The 19,306-nt window shown below is 52.3% G+C and overlaps 1 protein-coding gene across 1 annotated transcript; it reads right to left on the reverse strand.

The window, feature by feature from the left end:
* Positions 1 to 300: 300 nt before the first annotated feature.
* Lrfn1 (leucine rich repeat and fibronectin type III domain containing 1) lies at positions 301 to 19,175 on the reverse strand. Its single transcript, XM_042668115.1, is given in 6 exon segments — positions 301 to 608; positions 610 to 1,426; positions 9,439 to 10,881; positions 11,658 to 11,712; positions 16,503 to 16,535; positions 19,141 to 19,175. Coding segments are annotated over 3 exon segments (2,322 nt in total). The 5' UTR covers positions 10,845 to 10,881; positions 11,658 to 11,712; positions 16,503 to 16,535; positions 19,141 to 19,175; the 3' UTR covers positions 301 to 509.
* Between the last annotated feature and the right edge of the window lie 131 nt (positions 19,176 to 19,306).

A 19,306-nucleotide genomic window follows, 5' to 3' on the forward strand; every position in this document is an offset into this window, starting at 1 on the left:
GTGTGTCAAGGGGTGAGAGGGGGGGCTTTGGAGGCCGCCGCGGGACAGAATAGGATCTAGTCCAGCCAGATACAAGAAATGGACCCCTGACCCCTTGCCCCGGGGTCCCGGGCTGGGGGAAGGGGCTCGTGTCTCAGTGCTGCAGTGTCGGGGGGGCCCTGCCCCTCCCCGCGCTCCGCTGTGTAAGGCACCGGCTCCAGCGAGGTCCGCGAGCGCGCGAGGGGAGGGGCAGGAGGGGCGTGGCGGCCGGTGACCACGCCCCCGAGCCAATGAGGCGCGTTCTGGGCGTGGTCTTGCGTATGTCCCCGCCCCTCCCTCCCTCCCAGGAGGAGAAGGGCGGAGTCTCCCCGCTCAGCTCCAGGCCCAAGTTCCTGGCAATGTGCTTTTCCCGCCCCAGCGTCCCAGAGGGGCTGTGGCCGTTTATCCATGGGGGTGGGGGTGGGGTGGAGGGGACGCCCCCCCCCCCTACCCCAGGCATCCCGGCGCCCGGACCCCTTTTCCCCACTCGTTCACACGGTACTCTCCAGCATCCATTCGGTGCTGGTAAAAGCCAGGCGCGCCCTGGCGGAGGCCAGCCCCAGGTCTCCGTCCTCCCCGGCCGCGCCCCCCGCCGGCCCCGTCCAGGTGTGGCGTGGAGCGGTGGCGCTTTGTCCGCCGGGCGCGGCGCGGGTAACTGTGGCTCTGAAATAACGCCCCGTAGTCCCCATCGAAGGAATAGCGCTGTTGCGGCCTTGATCGGGCTGGAGCCCCTCCAGGAACCAAAGCTAGAATCGGGGGCGCAGAAGCTGGTGGCCCCAGGGCCCCTGAACGGCTCCTCCGAGGACCTGCCAAAGCCCGAGACTCCTCCCCGGAAGTTTCCTCGGATGGCAGCAGGCACAGGGAGGTGGCCGAGCCGCCCAGAGAGCGTCCTAGGATCGTCTCCTTCTCCATGGAAGCTGCCTCAGCCGCGGTGGTGGTGGTGGCCTTGGCCTCGATGGCCACCGCAGCAGCCGGGGTGGCCACCTCCCTCAGTGCCTCGTAGCGGTCTTGTGCGGCCGGGGCCGGGGCCTGCTGGGTGCCTGCACCACCGTTAGTCTGCGAACACACGTGGCTGACCCTCGGGGGTGAGCGGGACGCGCCCTTAGCGCGGCGACTGTCTCCATCGCCGTATACTTTGTAGCGAATCATGAGCAAAACGATGAAAACCAGGACCGAGGCGACGATGACGCCCCCAATGGCGATGATCATGGTGCCACCCAGGAAATGGGCCCTCAGGGGGCGACACGGCGCAGGATCCCCCGCCGTCGTGAACTGCACACACCCCACGACTCTCGTGGCGGGTAGAGCCGTGGCGCCGTCGTCGTAGACCGCCAGCACGCACAAATCGTAAGCCCGGCCCGCTGCCAGATCGTTCACCAGGAAGGTCTGACTGGTGGATGGGATCATCCTGCAGAAAGGGAGTTGGGGGTCAGGGTAGTTAGCCCCACTCTGAACCCCGCACCCTTTCACCTGACACCCCCCCTCCCACCCAGAAAATAAAAAGAGGAAACTGAACCTGAAGGGGTGGGTGTTTCCCCTCTTTCCCTCCAATATAGTTCTACCCTTTCTCGGGACCACAGTTACAGGCCACGCCCCTCGTCTGCATGCCCCACCCTCAGACACACCTGGTCAACCACTTATTGGGGACAATATCTGCCATTCATGCTTCTCATCTACATATCCCCGCCCCCACGTGGGAGGAGTACTGTAGTTTTTCTATCCTGCCCTCAAGGGACACGCCCCCTCCAGTATCTCCCACAACAGTTAATTGAGCTCCTTAATCTTCATTTGTTTACCATTTAAGGAGACTGGTACTACAGGCCACACCCTTCATCTGCCTGGCCTTGCCCCCAGACTGCCTATTGAAACACTATCTGCCATTCATGTCTCCTTTACATATCCCCACCCTTGAATGGGAGGAGTTCTGCTGTTTTCACACCCTGGAACTCTAGGTGGTTCAAATTTAACCCCCCCCAACTTATCTGCATGCCTCACCCACAGCCATATGTACACCAAGGCTAAGCATTTACAGAGTTTGTCTTATTCATCCTAATAAAGGATTATCTTCTAGTTCCTCTTTCATACTTATCCCTGCCTCGCATGTGGGAGGAACCATGCTTCCAGTCATTCTCCTTCATCCACTTTTGGATAAAACCATCATTTCTAAGCACAATTTCCACCCAGTTACATATTCCCACCTTTATTAAGGGGCATTGCATCAGGCCCTGGTGGCTCACACCTGTAATCCTAGCTACTCAGGAGGCTGAGATCTGAGGATCCTGTTCAAAGCCAGCCTGAGCAGACAGAAAAGTTTCTGTGAAACTCTTAATTCCAATTAACCACTCAAACACTAGAAGTGGAGCTGTGGCTCAAGGTGGTAGAAAGCTAGCCTTGAACAAAAGAGCTCAGGGACATTGCCTAGGCCCTGATTTCAAGCCCCACAATTAAAAAAAAAAATCAGAAAGGGAACAGTGGCTCAAGTGGTAGAGAACTATCCTTGAGCACAAAAGCCCAAACCAAGAGACTGGGCAAGGCTCTGAGTTCAAGCCCCAGTACTAGCATGCGCATGCCTGCTCGGGAAGCTACACCCCACAAAGGCAAACCAGGAATATAATTCTTCTACTCTGCCTAGGCTCATCATGCCCCACCCTTACCCAGATATTAGAAGCAACCACTCCTTTGTGTACTGAAAGCCCAGTAATGTCAGACAAGACCTAATCAGACCTCCAAGGTTCCATCCATAATTGAATTAAGTGTAGCCAAGCTAGTGTGTTCCTTTCTTGCTATAAGCCCTTCCCTTCAAAGGCAAAAGAAAGTGGTTATATCAATTAAGTTTGAGAGCAAGGCCATCTGAGTGTGCATCTCTCCTTTGCCTCTGGCTTAGCTCTGTGTCCTTAGGCAAGTTTCTTAACATTTCTTTTTGTTGTTGGTGATGGTCATCAGGGGCTTGAACTCTGGGCTTGCACACTGTCCCTCAGCAGTTCAGCTCAAGGCGAGCACTTGAGCCACAGCACCACTTCCAGTTTTCTGGTGGTTTATTGGAGATAAGAGTCTCAAAGTCTTCACTGCCTGGGCTGGCTTTGAACCATGATCCTCAGATCTGAGCCTTCTGAGTAGCTAGGATTACAGACATGAGCCATGGGTGCACAGCTTAACATTTCTTTTTTTTTTTTCTTTTTGTCAGTTATGGGGCCTGAACTCTGGGCCTGAGGGCTGTCCTCAGCATTTCAGCTCAATGCTAGTGCTCTACTAGTTGAGCCACAGTGCCACTTCTGGTTTTTTCCTGCTTATGTGGTACTGAGGAATCCAACCCAGGGCCTCATGCATGCAAGGCAAGCACTCTAACACTGAGCTACCTTCCTAGCTCCACGGCTTAACATTTCTTTCTTTTTTTTTAAATGTTCTTTTTATTGTTGGTGCTTGTGGTGGAGGTCATGGGGCCTGAACTCTGGACCTGGGCACTGTCCCTCAGCTCTTCAGCTCAAGGCTAACACCCTACCACTTGAGCCACAGTGCCACTTCCGGCTTTTTCTGCTTATGTGGTGCTAAGGAATCAAACCCAGGGCCTCATGCATGTGAGGCAAGCACTCTGCCACTGAGCCAACCTCCCAGCCCCGGCTTAATATTTCTATACATCAGTTTCCCTCACCCCATATGTGGTGAGGTGGGGATAATCAAATTTCCCATATTACAAAAAATGAGCCAGGCGCCAGTGGCTCACGCCTATAATCCTAGCTTACTCAGGAGGCTGAAATCTGAGGATCACAGTTCAAAGCCAGCCTGGGCAGGAAAGTCCGTGAAACTTGTTTTTTATTATTTTTTCTTTTGGGGGGGGAGTCTGGTCGTAGGGCCTGAACTCTGCACCTGGGTGCTGTCCCTCAGCTCTTCAGCTCAAGGCTAGTGCTCTACCACTTGAGCCACAGCGCCACTTCCGGCTTTTTTCTTTTTGCTTATGTGGTGCTGAGGAATCGAATCCAGGGCCTCATGCATGCAACGCAAGCGCTTACCACTGAGCCACCTTCCCAGCAACCTCCCCCCCCCCCCCCCCCCGCCCCCGTGAGACTCTTATCTCCAATAAACCACTAGAAATCCAGAAGTGGTATTGTGGCCTAAGTGGTAGAGTGCTCACCTTGAGCTGAAGAGCTCAGGGACAGCGCCCAATCCCAGAGTTCAAGCCCCATAATTGACAAAAAAAAAAAAGAAAGGAAGAAAAGAAAGAAAGAAAGAAAGAAAGAAAGAAAGAAAGAAAGAAAGAAAGAAAGAAAGAAAGAAAGAAAGAAAGGAAGGAAGGAAGGAAGGAAGGAAGGAAGGAAGGAAGGAAGGAAGGAAGGAAGGGAAAACAAAGTAAAATAAGAGCTGGGTGCCAGTGGCTCACTCCTGTAATCGTAGCTACTCAGGAAGCTGAGATCTGAGGATTGCAGTTTGAAGCCAGCTCAGGCAGGAAAGTCCAAGAGATTCTTATTTCCAATTAACCACTAGAAAACCAGAAATGGCACTGTGGCTGAAGTGGTAGAGCACTTGCCTTGAAATGAAGAGCTCAAGGACAGTGCCCAGGCCCTGAATTCAAGCCCCAGGAGTGGCAAGAGGGAAGAGGAGCAGGAGGAGGAAGAGGAGGGGCAGGAGAGAAAAAATGAGGAAAGAATTACTGAACAGTCAAAATCTGATACTTAATATAGCCATTAGTTGAAATCCCATTCAGTGATAGTCAGAAATCTTGCCTAGGGTTTGGGGCCAATACCTCCCTGACCAATTGCAAGACTTCTTTTGTTTTGTTTGGTTTGTTTTTGGTTGGTCCTGGGGCTTGAGCTCAGGGCCCAGGTATTGCCCTGGAGTTCTTTTGCTCAAGGCTAGCACTCTACCACTTTGAACCACAGTTCTACGTCCTGGTAAGTACAAGGCTCTGAGTTAGGGCCCCAGCTCTGGAGGAAAAATAAAAGAGTCTCTTGGCCTTTCCTGTCCAGGCTGGCTTTGAACCATGATCCTCAGATCTCAGTCTCCTGAGTAGCTAGGATGACAGGCATGAGCCACCAGCTCCCAGCTGTAAGACTTGTTCTAGATGTCAATGGCCCCCTTCTGCTGGGTACATCCATCTTCCCTATTGGCTTCATCTTGTCTCAAGAAACTCAGGCCTGCCAAATCCACAGCACCGAACCTCACAAGCTCTCCTAGTGACCAGTCAGGAGCAAGATCAGCCCCTTCCTCTGTCAGGGAAGAGGCTCCAGCTCAGGAAAAGGCCATACCCCATCTCTACAGGCCTGCTCACCTCTCAGAGCACCACATTCCCCTCCTCTAGGACACCTTTTGGTTTTGAAGCCCCACCTCAGTCATCCTGCATCCAGGAGGGTCCCTCACACCCAAGAGTCACCCTCCAACCCACAGACATCAAGTATGAACCCACCAAAGGTGCCCTCATGCTCCCCCTACCTGCCTTTTCCCAGACTACCATCACCCCCCAACCTGGTTCCCCCAGGCTTCAACTCTTCTCTTTCTCCTTACAGCTTTGCATTCCCTTGCTTCCCCTCCCCCCCCTCTAAATAACCAGTTGCTAGGGGCTCCTCCTTTATCAAGGACAGAGACTGGCTCCTTAAGAAAGCTTGAACCCTTCGGTTTCTCATTGGCTGTTAGACCAGAACAAGCCACCCAGCAGGTTTCTGATTGGATATCACCTCCACCCCGTGGCAGCAGTGAGGAAGTTAACCCATGCAGAGCCATTATACAGGCATCAGTAAAAGAGGATGAAAGACTGAAACCTAGCCCCTGAAGAGGAAGCATCTTAGGGTTTCTTGCTTGGCTGGAGACAGGGGACTAGAGACATCTGAACACACATCTAGGGTGGGGAGGGAGGGGGTATTTGGGAACCATCCCCTAATCTGCAATGTGGTGATTATGGGCCAGATAGAAGGACTGAGGAGAGAACGAGAGTGAAAGAAACAGGGTTATTTACCAATGTGTGTTATCCATTTTCCCAGCAAACAGAAAGTATGTGTCCAGCATATAAAGGACAGCTCTGTCTCCCACCCTTGAAGCCTCAATTTCCCTATCTGCAAAGTGGAGAGTGGGCTAGGGGTGTAGTGAGGTACTTGATTAGTATGGGTGAGGACCTGGGTTCGATCCTTAGTGCTGCAAATAATAAAGAAGACAAGAACGTGGGATGAGCAATGATCACTGAATCAGACACTGGGAAGGGAGAATGACGTAGCAGCACCGTTGGAAACATCATACAAAATGTTCTGTGTGGTTCCTTTGCCTATTGTTTGTAAATCTGGGCCAGTATCTAACTATCTCTGTCAGCCTAGGGCCAAGCTTGCCTCAGATGAAGCACAGAGAAGGTCTGTGCTCACTGTTAGGTAGCCAGAATCCAAAGGAGGAGCATGAGTGTTGAGTGTGGTGGCACACACCTGTAATCCCAGCACTTGGGGAGGCTAAGGCAGGGAAGCCAAAAATTCTAGGCCAGCCTGGGCCACAGGGCACCAAGTCCCTATCTAGGGGCTAGGGGTGGGGAGAGGACCATGAGGAAAAGAGAGACATTGATTCACTTCACCAACAATGAGAGAGTGCCCACACTGTGCTAGACCTGTGGCAAGAGGACATGGAGAATGGTGGCAGGTATATAAGAGAAGGTCTGAGCACACCCCAAAGCTAGAGGTGGCATCAAAAGTGGGAACATTTTCCAGCCCCTCTAGTGCCTGGCTGAGGGCAATCCCAGGGTAAGGCATTCAGCAGGTGCTCTACAGTTGCACCAGGAAGGTGTAGACAAGAAGTGGCATCCCCATAGCCAACAGCCAGTTAACAAATCCCCACTGGGTGCCCAAGAGTCAATTATCAAGTCCCTACTGTGTGACAGATCTGTGGCGAAGAGCCAGACTGGAAAACCATAGAATAGAGACCTAGCGGGGCCAAGGTAGTACCAAAGGTGTGTTCTGGTCTCTTCCCAGTAGTTTGGAAATATCCTGAAGACAAGGACTGGGGTCTCTTTGCCCTTCTGGATCCTAGTACCCAACTTAGGGCTTAGCATAGAGGAGGGATCAGACACCTAATAGGGGTAGGAGGGGACAGGGTGGAGACAGACCAACATAGACAGGGGAGAACAAGAAAATTTGACCACTAGGGGCTGGGAAGGTGGCTCAGTGGTAGAGCACTTGCCTTGCATGCATGAGGCCCTGGGTTCGATTCCTCAGCTCCACATAAGCAAAAAGAAAAAAGCCAGAAGGGGCGCTTTAGCTCAAGTGGTAGAGCGCTAGCCTTGAGCTGAAGAGCTGAGGGACAGCGCCCAGGCCCAGAGTTCAGGCCCCACGACCGGACCAAAAAAAAAAAAAAAAAAAGAAAGAAAATTTGACCACTAGAAGCCAACCCAGGCAGGAAAGTCCCAGATACTCTTATCTCCAATAAACTAGCCAGAAAAAGCCAGAAATGGCACTGTGGCTCAAGTGGTAGAGCACTAGCCTTGAGCACAAAGAGGCTTAGGGACAGAGCCCAGGTTCTGAGTTCAAGCCCCTGGACTGGGGAGAAAAAAAAGAGAAAAGAAAGAAAATTCAAGAGGGGATGGGACTCCTAGGCATTTCAAAAACTGCCTTCACCACCCAGATCTGTTCATCAACCATGGCTTCCAACCAAGGCAAAGGGGTGGAAATAACATCCATTTTTCTCACCCTCTTTGCTTTCTCTATCTATAATGTACCCCTATGTGTTAACATAATAGAAGTGGTTAATAGTTTCTTAATGGAAATGTAACTAAAAGCCAGTGTTAGTGGCTAGCACCTGTCATCATAGCTACTCAGCAGACTGAGATCTGAGGATCGTGGTTCAGAGCCAGCCTGGGGAAGAAAGTCCATGAACCAACAGAAAGCTGGCCTTGAGCAAAAGAGCTTAGGGACAGCACCCAGGCCCTGAGTTCAAGCCCCATGACCAACCAGAAAAGAAAAAAAGAAAAAAAGAAAGAAAGGAAGGAAGAAAGAAAGAAAGAAAGAAAGAAAGAAAGAAAGAAAGAAAGAAAGAAAGAAAGAAAGAAAGAAAGAAAGAAAGAAAGAAAGAAAGAAAGAAAGAAAGGAAGGAAGGAAGGAAGGAAGAAAGGAAGGAAGGAAGGAAAGAAGGAAGGAAGGAAGGAAGGAAGGAAGGAAAAAAGGAAGGAAGGAAGGAAGGGAAACTAAATAGACACATATATGTTCCCTCTCCAAAAGTTTAACTTTTATTTTGTACCAGTACTGGGACTTGAACTGAGGTTTGGGTGCAATCTCTGAGCTTTTTCACTCAAGGCTGGTGTTCTAACACTGAGTCACAGCTCCACTTTTTTTTTTTGGGTCCGGTCGTGGGGCCTGAACTCTGGGTCTGGGCGCTGTCCCTCAGCTCTTCAGCTCAAGGCTAGCGCTCTACCACTTGAGCCACAATGCCACTTCCAGCTTTTTTCTTTTTGCTTATGTGGTGCTGAGGAATCGAACCCATGGCCTCAGGCATGCAAGGCAAGCGCTCTACCACTGAGCCACCTTCCCAGCCCTCCACTTTTTTTTTTTCTCAGACATGGGGCCTGAACTCTGGACACTGTCCCTCTTCAGCTCAAGGCTAGTTCTCTACCACTTGAGCCACAGCACCACTTCCAGCTTTTTCTGCCTATGTGGTGCTGAGGAATCGAACCCAGGGCCTCATGCATGCAAGGCAAGCACTCTACCACTGAGCCACCTTCCCAGCCCACAGCTCCACTTCTGACTTTTTTTTTTCTTTTGGTGCTTAATTGGAGATGAGAATCTCCTGGGCTTTCCTACCTGGGCTGGCTTTGAACTGTGATCCTCAGATCTCAGCCTCCTGAGGAGTTAGGATGATATAAGTATGAGCCCCCAGCACCCAGCTTCTAAGGTGGATGATTATGATCAATGTGGACATGAACCCTAGGATATGCACAATTAGGCTGGCTTCCTTCACTATTATAACTGCAGCTTCCAGCCTTCAACTGTCCTCATGTAGATGCTCAACAAATATTTGCCAAATGCAAGAAAAACAGAGCAAGACAGAAATAGAGGAGAGAGGAGACAGAGCAAATGAAGGAGTCTGAGACAAGTCTGAGGCCATGCAGAAACCCCAGCTGAGCAAGAAAGCCAAGGGTAGCCAGGTATCCGTGGCTCACACTTGTCATCCTAGCTCCTCAGAAGGCTGAAGTCTGAGGATCAGGGTTCAAAGCCAACCAGGACAGATAACTCTGTGAGACTCTGATCTCCAATGAACCACCAGAATCCTGGAAGTCACGCTGTAGCTCAAGTGGTAGAGCGTTTGCCTTGAGCTGAAGAGCTGAGGGACAGCGCCCAGGCTCTGAGTTCAAGCCCCAAGATTGATACCAACAAAAAAGAAAAAGGAAAAAAAAAGCCAAAGGAATGGGCACACAGAAGGGAAGGCCGGACCGACCCCGGGGCTTGGAGCTACCCCACACCTTACCTGTACACAAGAGAGTCATCAGCCGAGCTGTTATACTGGACCTGGTACATGCGGATACCGGGCACTGGCCTCTGGGCTGGCCAGCGGATGAGCACAGAGCTTGAGGTGAGCTCAGCTGCCACCAGCCTGCGCTCGGAAGCTGACTCATTGGCCCCGGGTCTGCCGGGCGTGGCGATGTCAGAGGAGCCGGGCTCGGTGAGAGGCGGTGGGGCAGCTGGTGGAGGTGCCATCAAGGGCAAAGGTACCACGCAGACCTCCACGGGCGCCGTGGCTTCCCCGGCCGCATTGGAGGCGATGCAGGTGAAGATGCCACTGTCTCTTAACGTGGTGATGGTCACGTCCAGGGTCCCATCCCCTCGCACCCGAGTCCGGCTGGAATTCCCCAGCAATCTCCCATCGGGCGCCACCCAATGTACCACGGGCTCAGGGTCACCCACGGCCCGGCAACGTAAACTGACCGCCTGGCCCTCAACCACCAGGGCGCGGCCCCCAGCTTGGCGGGTGATTAATGGCGGTTCACAGAGGAATTCCTCCTCGGGGATGGACCAGAAGTAGCGATCGGTAAGGTGCTCGGGGGTGGCACAAGTTTCTAGATCATCCTCGCGGGTCAGCCGTCTCAACCAGAGCAGTTCGCAATTGCAGTGCAGCGGGTTCCCCCCGAAGCTGACGGTCAGCGGCGTGGGGGGCTTGGGCCCGCTGCCCTGGGACCTCAGGAACAAGCCATCGGGAGGGAGTTTGTGGAGGCGATTGGAGGTCATGTCCAGGCGCACCAGCTTGTGCAGCTGCACGAAGGTCCCCTCGGCGATGTGATCGATGAGGTTGTGGTCCAGCGTGAGTGTGTTCAAGTTGACCATCTGGCCCACGGCCTCCCAGGGCAGGGCCTCCAGGTTGTTGTAAGACAGATCGAGGTCTTCCACGGTGGACAGGAAGGCGTCGAACGCGGCCGACTCGACCTTGCGGATCTGGTTATTGCCCAGGATCAGGTGGCGAAGATTACCCAAGCCCCGCAGCTGGTCACCCCGCACCTCGGCCAGACGGTTGCTGTCCAGGTGCAGGGCACGCAGGGCGCGGAGATCGGCGAAGGCGCCGGCCGCCACTTGGCCGATGGTGTTGCGGGACAGGGTGAGATGCACCAGGCTGGTCATGTTGGCGAAATCCCGGCGCCGGACGGCCGCGATGAAGTTGTCGGTAAGTCGTAACTCCACCACGCGCCGGTCGATGGCCGGTGGCACGAAGAGCAAGCCGGTCTTGGCACACAGCATGGTCAGTGTAGGTGCCACATTCTGGCAAATGCAGCGGCCTGGACAAGGCTGGCTACGAGATGCCCCGGCCCAGAGTAACAACAAAAAGGACAGGGCAGTCGGAGGCGGCGAGAAGAGCACCGTGGACAAGGGGCCGGGAGCCATGGTGCCCAGAGAGAGCAGGAGGGACAGGAGGTTAGACCTGTAGAGGAAGCAGAAGATGAGGCCAGCACGGGCTCCATCACCACCCTACCAGCTCCCAGTGACCTGCCTCAGTGTCAGAATTGAATCCCACCCCTCCAAGTGGCCTGATCACACCAGACAGTGACAGCCCTCAGATTGCCTATGGATAAATTATTATAATCTTTCTACTTTAGTTGGTAAATTACCAACCCTTGGAAGTGGAGCTGTGGCTCAAGGTGGTAGAGCACTAGCCTTGAGCAAAAATAAAACTCAGAGACAGTCCCCTAGGTCCTGAGTTCAAGCCCCATATCCAACAAAAAAATAAATATGGGTAGATGTTGGTGGCTCACACCTGTCATCCTAGCTACTCAGAAGGTTGAGATCTGAGGATGACAGTTCAAAGCCAGCCTGGGCAGGAAAGTCCATGAGACTCTTCTCTCCAGTGGACCATCAGAAAACCAGAAGTGGAGCTATAGCTCAAAATGGTAGAGTGCTAGCCTTGAGCAAAAGAGCTCAGGGACAATGCCTAGGACCAACCAATAAAAACATTACCACTCTTGAATGTCCAACTTCTTTCTCGCACCTGGGCCAATCTAGATCCTTCAGTTCCTACTTTTCTTTTCTTTTTCTTATTGGTGGTACTGGGAGTTGAACCCAAGGCAAGCCACCTTCCATTTGAAACAGGCCCGATACCCAACCCTACCAAAGATTTTGAAGTCACCCTTGACTTTAACTTAAGGCCATCGATGTCAAAAACCATACTGTCCGGGTTCAAATCCCGGCAGTGACACTTACTAGCTGTGTGACCTCGGGAAAGTGTCTGAACCTCTCTGAATCTCGGTTTCGTCATCTGGAAAGTAGAGATAAAGACAAGGGCTCATTTCTGTGAAGACTGGGTTAATCAATACATACGGCTGACTTTAGAATAGCATCTAGCATCTAAGATGGGCTTACTACATGCCAGAAGTCATCATCATCATCATCATCATCATCATCATCATCATCCTCATCCTCATGAACACCACCATCATCATTATTATCACTATCAAGTGGCTAAGGTGTACTAAGAACAAATGCTACCACAATGACAAGCAAATGCTTTAATATTTTGTGTGTGTGTGTGTACGTGTGGTACAGGGACTTGAACACAGGGCCTGGACACTACCCTCAGCTTTTTGCCCAACACTGATGCTCTACAGCTTGAGCTACATCTCCATTTCCAGCTTTTTGCTGGCTAGGTGAAGATAAAGAATTCTGGATTTGGCTGATTTCAAATAGCAGTCCTCAGCTCTGAATCTCCTGAGTAGCTGGGGTTACAGGTGGGAGCTACAGATGTGAGCCACTGGCACCTGGCAGGAGCAACTGCTTTGAAATCAGTCAGATTCAGGTTCAAATCCTCTCTTCCTCCCTTTGTGACTCCCCCAACACTGGGCCAGAATGACTTTTTAAAAACTTGTCTAGGCACTGGTGGCTCACACCTGTAATCCTAGCTACTCAAGAGGCTGAGATCTGAGGATCACAGTTCAAAGCCAGCCCAAGCAGGAAAGTCCGTGAGACACTTATCTCCAATAAACCACCAGAAAACTGGAAGTGGCATTGTGGCTCAAGTGGTAGAGTGCTAGCCTTGAGCTGAAGAGCTGCCAAACCCAGTGTTCAAGCCCTAAGACTGACCAAAAAAAAAAAAAAAAAATTGTCTGAGACTGGGACTTGAACTCAGTATCTGACATTCTCATCTACTGGCTGGTGCTCTACCACCTGGCCACACCCCCAACCCCAGAACAACATCATTTAGAAATTGAGATGAGAGTCATACTGGGATCTTTTTTTTTCCCCCCTTTTTGTCGGTCATGGGGCTTGAACTCTGGGCCTGGGCGCTGTCCCTCAGCTCTTCAGCTCAAGGCTAGCACTCTACCATTTGAGCCACAGTGCCACTTCTGGCTATTTCTGCTTATGGGGTGCTGAGGAATCGAACCCATGGGCCTCATGCATGCAAGGCAAGCGCTCTACCACTGAGCCACCTTCCCACTGAACAACCCTGGGCCTGGCATACTCTGCCAACATTCAAATCCCTCTCCCATCCTGGGCAGGGCCAGAGAGAGTATGAGGAAGGCAGAGACTGAGATTAAACACAATCATTTCCTAGCTCAGACTCAGTCCTTCTGAATGAGTCTTTGTCCACACACACACACACACACACACACACACACACACACACACACACACACACACACACACACACACCCTTATACAATGGTTCTACTCCAGGCAAAGCCTTTGGGCTCTTATTCCTCCCTTCCCCCCTACACCAGCCCATGACAAATCCCCCCCTCACAACACAGGGTAGGGGGGGAGAAGGAAAAAATGAGAAAGGGTATCCATTAAATAGTTTTCATCCCCACTTCCCTGTACTCCAGTGCCGCTAACACACTTCTTAAGACTCTATGGGGCTTACATTTTTGTGTCCATAAGAGAAACCAAGAAAATCAGAAAGAGATGAAGCCAGGGGGAAAGGGTTGGAATGGCAGACAGAGAGGTATAGATTCAGAGAAAGAAAAAGAATCCCAAATGAAGGAGAGCTGGGAGTGAAGCTCAGTAGACGAGTGCTTGCCTAGTATTTATGAGGTTCTGGGTTCCATTCTCAGCCCCACATACCCACACAAAAAGGTAAAGGCTGGGCATGGTAGTGCACACCTGTAATCCCTGCACTCAGGAGGCAGAGCCAAGAGGATCATAAGTTTGAAGCCACTTGGGCTCCAAAGGCAAGATGCTAGCTCAGAACAGCAACAAGCACTGGAGATGTAGCTCAGCTGGTAGAGTGCTAGCCAACCAGTAAAAGTGTCAAGTACCAAGTTCAAGTCTCAGTCTCCAACTTAAAAAAAAGTAAAGAAAACAACAACAAAGGCAACACCTCCTCCCAGCAAAAAAAAAAATAAAAAAGCCAGATGCCGGTGGCTCAAGCCTATAATCCTAGCTGCTCAGGAGGCTGAGATCTGAGGATTGTGGTTCAAAGCCAGCCTGAGCAGGAAAGTCCATAAGACTCTTATCTCCAATGAACCACCAGAAAACCAGAAGTGGCGCTGTGGCTCAAGTGGTAGAGCGCTCGCCTTAAGCTGAAGAGCTGAGGGACAGAGCCCAGGCCCAGAGGTCAAGATCCATGACCAAAAAAAAAAAAATAGAGCAAGACACAGTAAGAAAGAGCAAAACTGGGAATGAAGGAGACATACCAGAAAGGGAGACAGACAAAGCCAGATACCAGTAGTTCATGCCTGTAATCCCAGGTACCCAGGAGGTTGACATCTAAGGTTTAAGGATGGAAACCAGCTCAGGAAGAAAAGCCTCTTATCTCTAATTAGCCGCAAGAAAGCTGGAAGTGAAGCTGTGGTTCAAGTGGTAGAATGCCAGCCTTAAGCAAAAAAGCTAAGGCAAAGCATGAGGCCTTGAGTTCAAGTTCTACTACTGGCCCTAAAAGAGAGAGATAAAAGAGAGACAGACAAACAGTAGAGAAATTGAAAGAGGAAAAAACAGGCACTGGCTACTCAGAAGGCTGAGATCTGAGAATTGTGGTTCAAAGCCAGTATAGACAGGAAAGATCCTGAGACTCTGATCGCCAACTAACCACACACAAAAAAGCGCCAAAAGTAGAGCTGTGACTCAAGTGGTAGAGCTCCAGCCATGAGCACAAAACAAAACTCAGGAACAGAGCTAGGCCCAGAATTCAAGCCCCAGGACCAGCACAAAAACCAGAACAACCCCTCCCCCCCCCCCAAAAAAAAAGCCCATTGGAATGTGGCTTATTGGTAGAGTGCTTATCTAACATGCATGAAGTCCCAGGTTTGATTCCTCAGCACCCCATACACAGAAAAAGCTGGAAGTGGCACTGTGGCTCAAGTGGTAGAGCGCTAGCCTTGAGCTGAAGAGCTGAGGGACAGTGCCCAGGCCCTAAGTTCAAGCCCCAGTGCTGGCAAAGAAAAAAAAAAAATTTAATTTAAAAATAAAATGCTTTTCTGCACTGACCAGACACTCTGGCCTAAGAAAGTGAGTCTCGCATGATTCAGTGCCCCAGTTCCACTTGACTGTGGGGGGTCGCTAGGGCTCAGAACCCCCAATTTACTAGAACAAAGCTTCACCTCTCACAGCCAGAGTGAGACTTAAGCAGCAATTGGAAATACCTAATACCTAATATGTACCAAGAGACACTGCAGTACCAGCGGACAGAATTCAGACCTTACTCTCTTGAGATCACATCCAAGTCCCCACTCAGTCAAAAGGACTTCCGAAAGAAGCATCCACATGTTCAGCTATAAACTGGCTTATGAAGGGTGGGGGGGGGGGGGGATAAAACCCAAAACCCAACTCCCTTATCAGTTCAAAGAATTCTGTAATTCTTTGTAATATATGTAACTATTATTTGTAACTGTGGTCTTGACAGAGGAAATGCTACATGTGAGCTGCTACAATTACTACTATAATAAGGTGTTCATTTGTTCCCTCTCCCCTTCCCCGCCTCTCCCTCTCTATATTAGACACCTATCAGATCAGACTCATTTGAACTCAGGGCCTCGCACACGCTCAGTGCTCTACCATTTGAGCCACACCTACAATCTTTTTTGTTTGTTTGTTTTGGCTTTAGTTTGTTTTTTTGGGGGGGGGGCCTGAACTCTGGGCCTGGGGGCTGTCCCTCAGCTCTTCAGCTCAAGGCTAGCACTCTACCACTTGAGCCACAGTGCCACTTCCAGCTATTTTCTTTTTGCTTATGTGGTGCTGAGGAATCGAACCCAGGGCCTCAGGCATGCAAGGCAAGCGCTCTACCACTGAGCCACCTTCCTAGCCCTCCATGCAACTCTTATCTCCATGAATCACCAGAAAATCAGGCTCAACATGGTAGAGTGCTAGCCTTGAGCAAAAGAAGCTCAGGGACAGCACCCAGGCCCAAGACCAGAAGATTAAAAAAAAAAAGTTAATCATAGCTGGAAGGGTTAGAGGCTAGCCCATAGCAGGAGTCAGAGGTTAGCCCACTGCCAAAAAGCAGCATCTTTACTTGCTTAGCCTATAATAGGAACAGACTCACAGAGACATCTTTGACATTCTTTTTTTTTTTTTTTTTTGGTCCCGTCGTGGGGCCTGAACTCTGGGCCTGGGCGCTGTCCCTCAGCTCTTCAGCTAAAGGCTAGTGCTCTACCACTTGAGCCACAGCGCCACTTCCGGCTTTTTTCTTTTTGCTTATGGTGCTGAGGAATGGAACCCAGGGCCTCAGGCATGCAAGGCAAGCGCTCTACCACTGAGCCACCTTCCCAGCCCTTTAGTTTGTTTTTCACATAGGGTCTTACACTGTTTTGCTCAGGCCAACCTCGAACCAAGACCCTCCTGTCTTTGCCTCCTGAGTAGCCAGGACTACACGCATGTACCACTCTGCACAGATGGAACTTATCAGTACTGAGAAGAGAAGTTACATCTTACCCTGTCCCCCAAAGCCTCCTGGTCACTAAAAACCCTAACCCAACCATGATGCTTCTAGACTAGTCCCCACTCCCCTCAGTCTAGGGAGGACTGGGGTTCTAGGGCAGGGAGGTTCTAGGCCCCAGCTGGCTCCAAGCTCACCCCACATTTCTCTCTCTCTCAAGCCTGAGGGCTCCAACTCACCTCTCTTCAGGGAGTCAGGGCCTGGGCCAGTACCTGCAAAGGAATAAAAAAACCACCGGGTTAGCACCTTCTGGTCCCTTTGTGGGCCCTTTGGCCTGCCTCAGGGACCAGCGGAGCTAAGGAAGTCTCTAGAGCTATACTCCCTCAGCTCCCTTGCTTCGTCTCTGCAGCCTCCGAATTTCAGAAGTAGATTCTGAAATGTAAGGAGACTGAGCTTCAGGGCTGGGTCACCCAAAGCCAAGGGTTCAGGACCCCTGTTTGTCTTCTGCCCTCCCCTCTCCCCCCCAGCTCCTCCTCCATCACGATCCTAGAATCTGGCATCTACCCCTACATCTCTCATCCTTGGGATTCTAAGTTCCCAGACTCCTCAGTCCTCCAAAGTCTGGGCCAGATGCCTCCCACCCCCACCCTTTACAACCCAGGTCCCCATCTCCCCCATCAAACCTTGAACTGTAGAAGAAGCTAGGAGGGGACCCAGGGCTCCTACCTTACCATCCCAATACTGGGGGACCTATCTCAACCCTCCAACCCATGTTCTCCACTGGGACTCCCATGAACACACCAGCAAGATCTGGAGTCCCCCCCTCCCCCACACACACACAAAACTGCCAGGGACACCTAGCCAAGTACAAGAACCACAGCCTGGATCCTAGATCATTCCACTCGACTAGATGTGTGGTCAGCCTGCACACACGTGTCCAAACGGACACACAATCCACTCCTCTGACACCAGCACTGACCCACCACACGGACATCCACCCATACACAGAGACAAACAGACATTGCAAATACACACCTGCGTGAGCAAATGTACACAGGTGCACACTTTTCTGTGAGTGTGTGCCTATCCTGGGACTTGAACTCAGGGCCTGAGTGCTGTCCCTGGGCTTCTTTTTGCCCAAGGCAAGTGCTCTACCACTAGAGCCACAGCTCTACTTCCGCTTTTCTGGTGATTCATTGGAGATAAGAGTCTCATAGATTTTCCTGCCCAGGCTGGCTTCAAACTGTGATCCTCAGATCTCAGCCTTCTGAGTGGCTAGGATGACAGGTGTGAGCCACGGATGCCTGGTTTAGGTGCACACTTTTAAACACTGAAACACACTCACCCGACTTCACACATCTGAATGGTGTTTGTACAGTCAGACACCTGCCCACCCCCAACATGTACACTCTAGCTGTGCACACCTCACACGCTTACACAGAACCCTGAATGTTACAGACATTTTTGAGACTGAGACCCTAAGGACAAGCTACACACACACACTCACACACACACACACACACACACACACACACATTCACCTCTACAGACATGTCAAGATGTTTGCTCAGCAACAGACACACTCACATAGTCCCAGGAGGGTTTTCCACACTTATAAAGCCACACACACACACTCACACACACAGAGCATTCTGAATAACAGTCAACACACATTCCTCTACGCCCTGGGGTACCCCTCTCACCCCAACACCTCACCCAGCACATTCCAATACCTTCCTCCCCCAAATCAGATGACCATCCTGGGTCAGAGGTCAGAGTTCAGCAGGTGGGAGTTGGGGGGGGCGGTGATCAAATCCAAAGCCAGGTTCTAAGAAAATCTTCCTGTCTGGAGCCCCAAAGCACCCCACCCCACCACACCAGCCCGGCCATCACCCCCACCCTCAGCCGGGTCATCAGAATGCCGGAACTCTTGACGGGAGCTGCTGCTGCAGATTTCTGACCGGTGTGTGTGTGTGTGGTGTGTGTGTGTGTAGGGGTGTGGGGGGGAGGTTTAGGGTGGGGTGGGTGGGTATCTGGCCAGGTCTTCGCCCCCACCCTCCCCCCAAACCCTAAGGCCCATCTGTCCATCCCTCGGCCTCTCATCCTCCCATCTGTCCACCTCCGAGCTGCCCATCCCCCTCCCCCAGCCACCGGGAAGGGGAAGAAAGATATGGCCGTCTCCCCCAAGGATGGCTGGGGACCCCCCTTCCTCCTCCTCCTCCGGTTGACATGGACCGAGGAAGCGGCGAACTCCCCTCCCCCCCCAACCCGTCTAGAGGCCTGGACCCACAAGACATTGAGTCTCAGCTCCCCCCGCACCCCACCCCTCTCCATCGCGGGCAGGTGGACTCGCAGACAGACACACAATCCGCGAGCGCGCGCGCGCGCGCACACACACACACACACACACACACACACACACACAAATGGACACCCGAGCGAACACACCCGGCTACCCAGATCCACGGCTTGTACACCCCAACCCGGACACAAACACCCCACGCAGGCGGCTGAGCGGTGTGCACACACCTGGCACACAACCCACGCGTGTGCACACACACCTGCACACGGCCCCCTTCCCGGACCCGGGGGGGGGCGTCCCTCGTGCAAGAAGAAGGGGTGTGTGGTGGAGGGGGGGGACACACAGGTGCACACACCCGGATGGATGGCCCCCCAGGATCTGGGTGCGCGCGCGCGCGCACACACACACACACACACACACACCGGGCCTCGGAGCGCACGCAAGGCCGCCGCAGCGCCGGCCACACTCACTCACTCACACCCGCCTGCCTCCATTTCCCCCCCGCTGACCCAAGGTAGGGGGAGGGAAGGTTTGCTGCAGGGGTGGGGTGGGGTGGGGTGACACCCCAAGCTTACCCAGCCCGGGCAATGGGGGGGCCCCGGGCCCGGCCCCGCCGCCGCCGCCGCCGCCGCCGCTGAGCTCCGCGCCATGGTGGGGGGAGGGCCGGGGGAGGGGGCGCGGTGCCGCGGGGCCGCCTCCCTCCCGCCTCCCGCCCTCCCTCCGCCCTCCCTTCCTCCTTCC

The sequence above is a fragment of the Dipodomys spectabilis genome, unplaced genomic scaffold (assembly GCF_019054845.1).
Source record: "Dipodomys spectabilis isolate Male_0828 unplaced genomic scaffold, ASM1905484v1 ptg000422l, whole genome shotgun sequence".
Lineage (NCBI taxonomy): Eukaryota > Metazoa > Chordata > Mammalia > Rodentia > Heteromyidae > Dipodomys > Dipodomys spectabilis.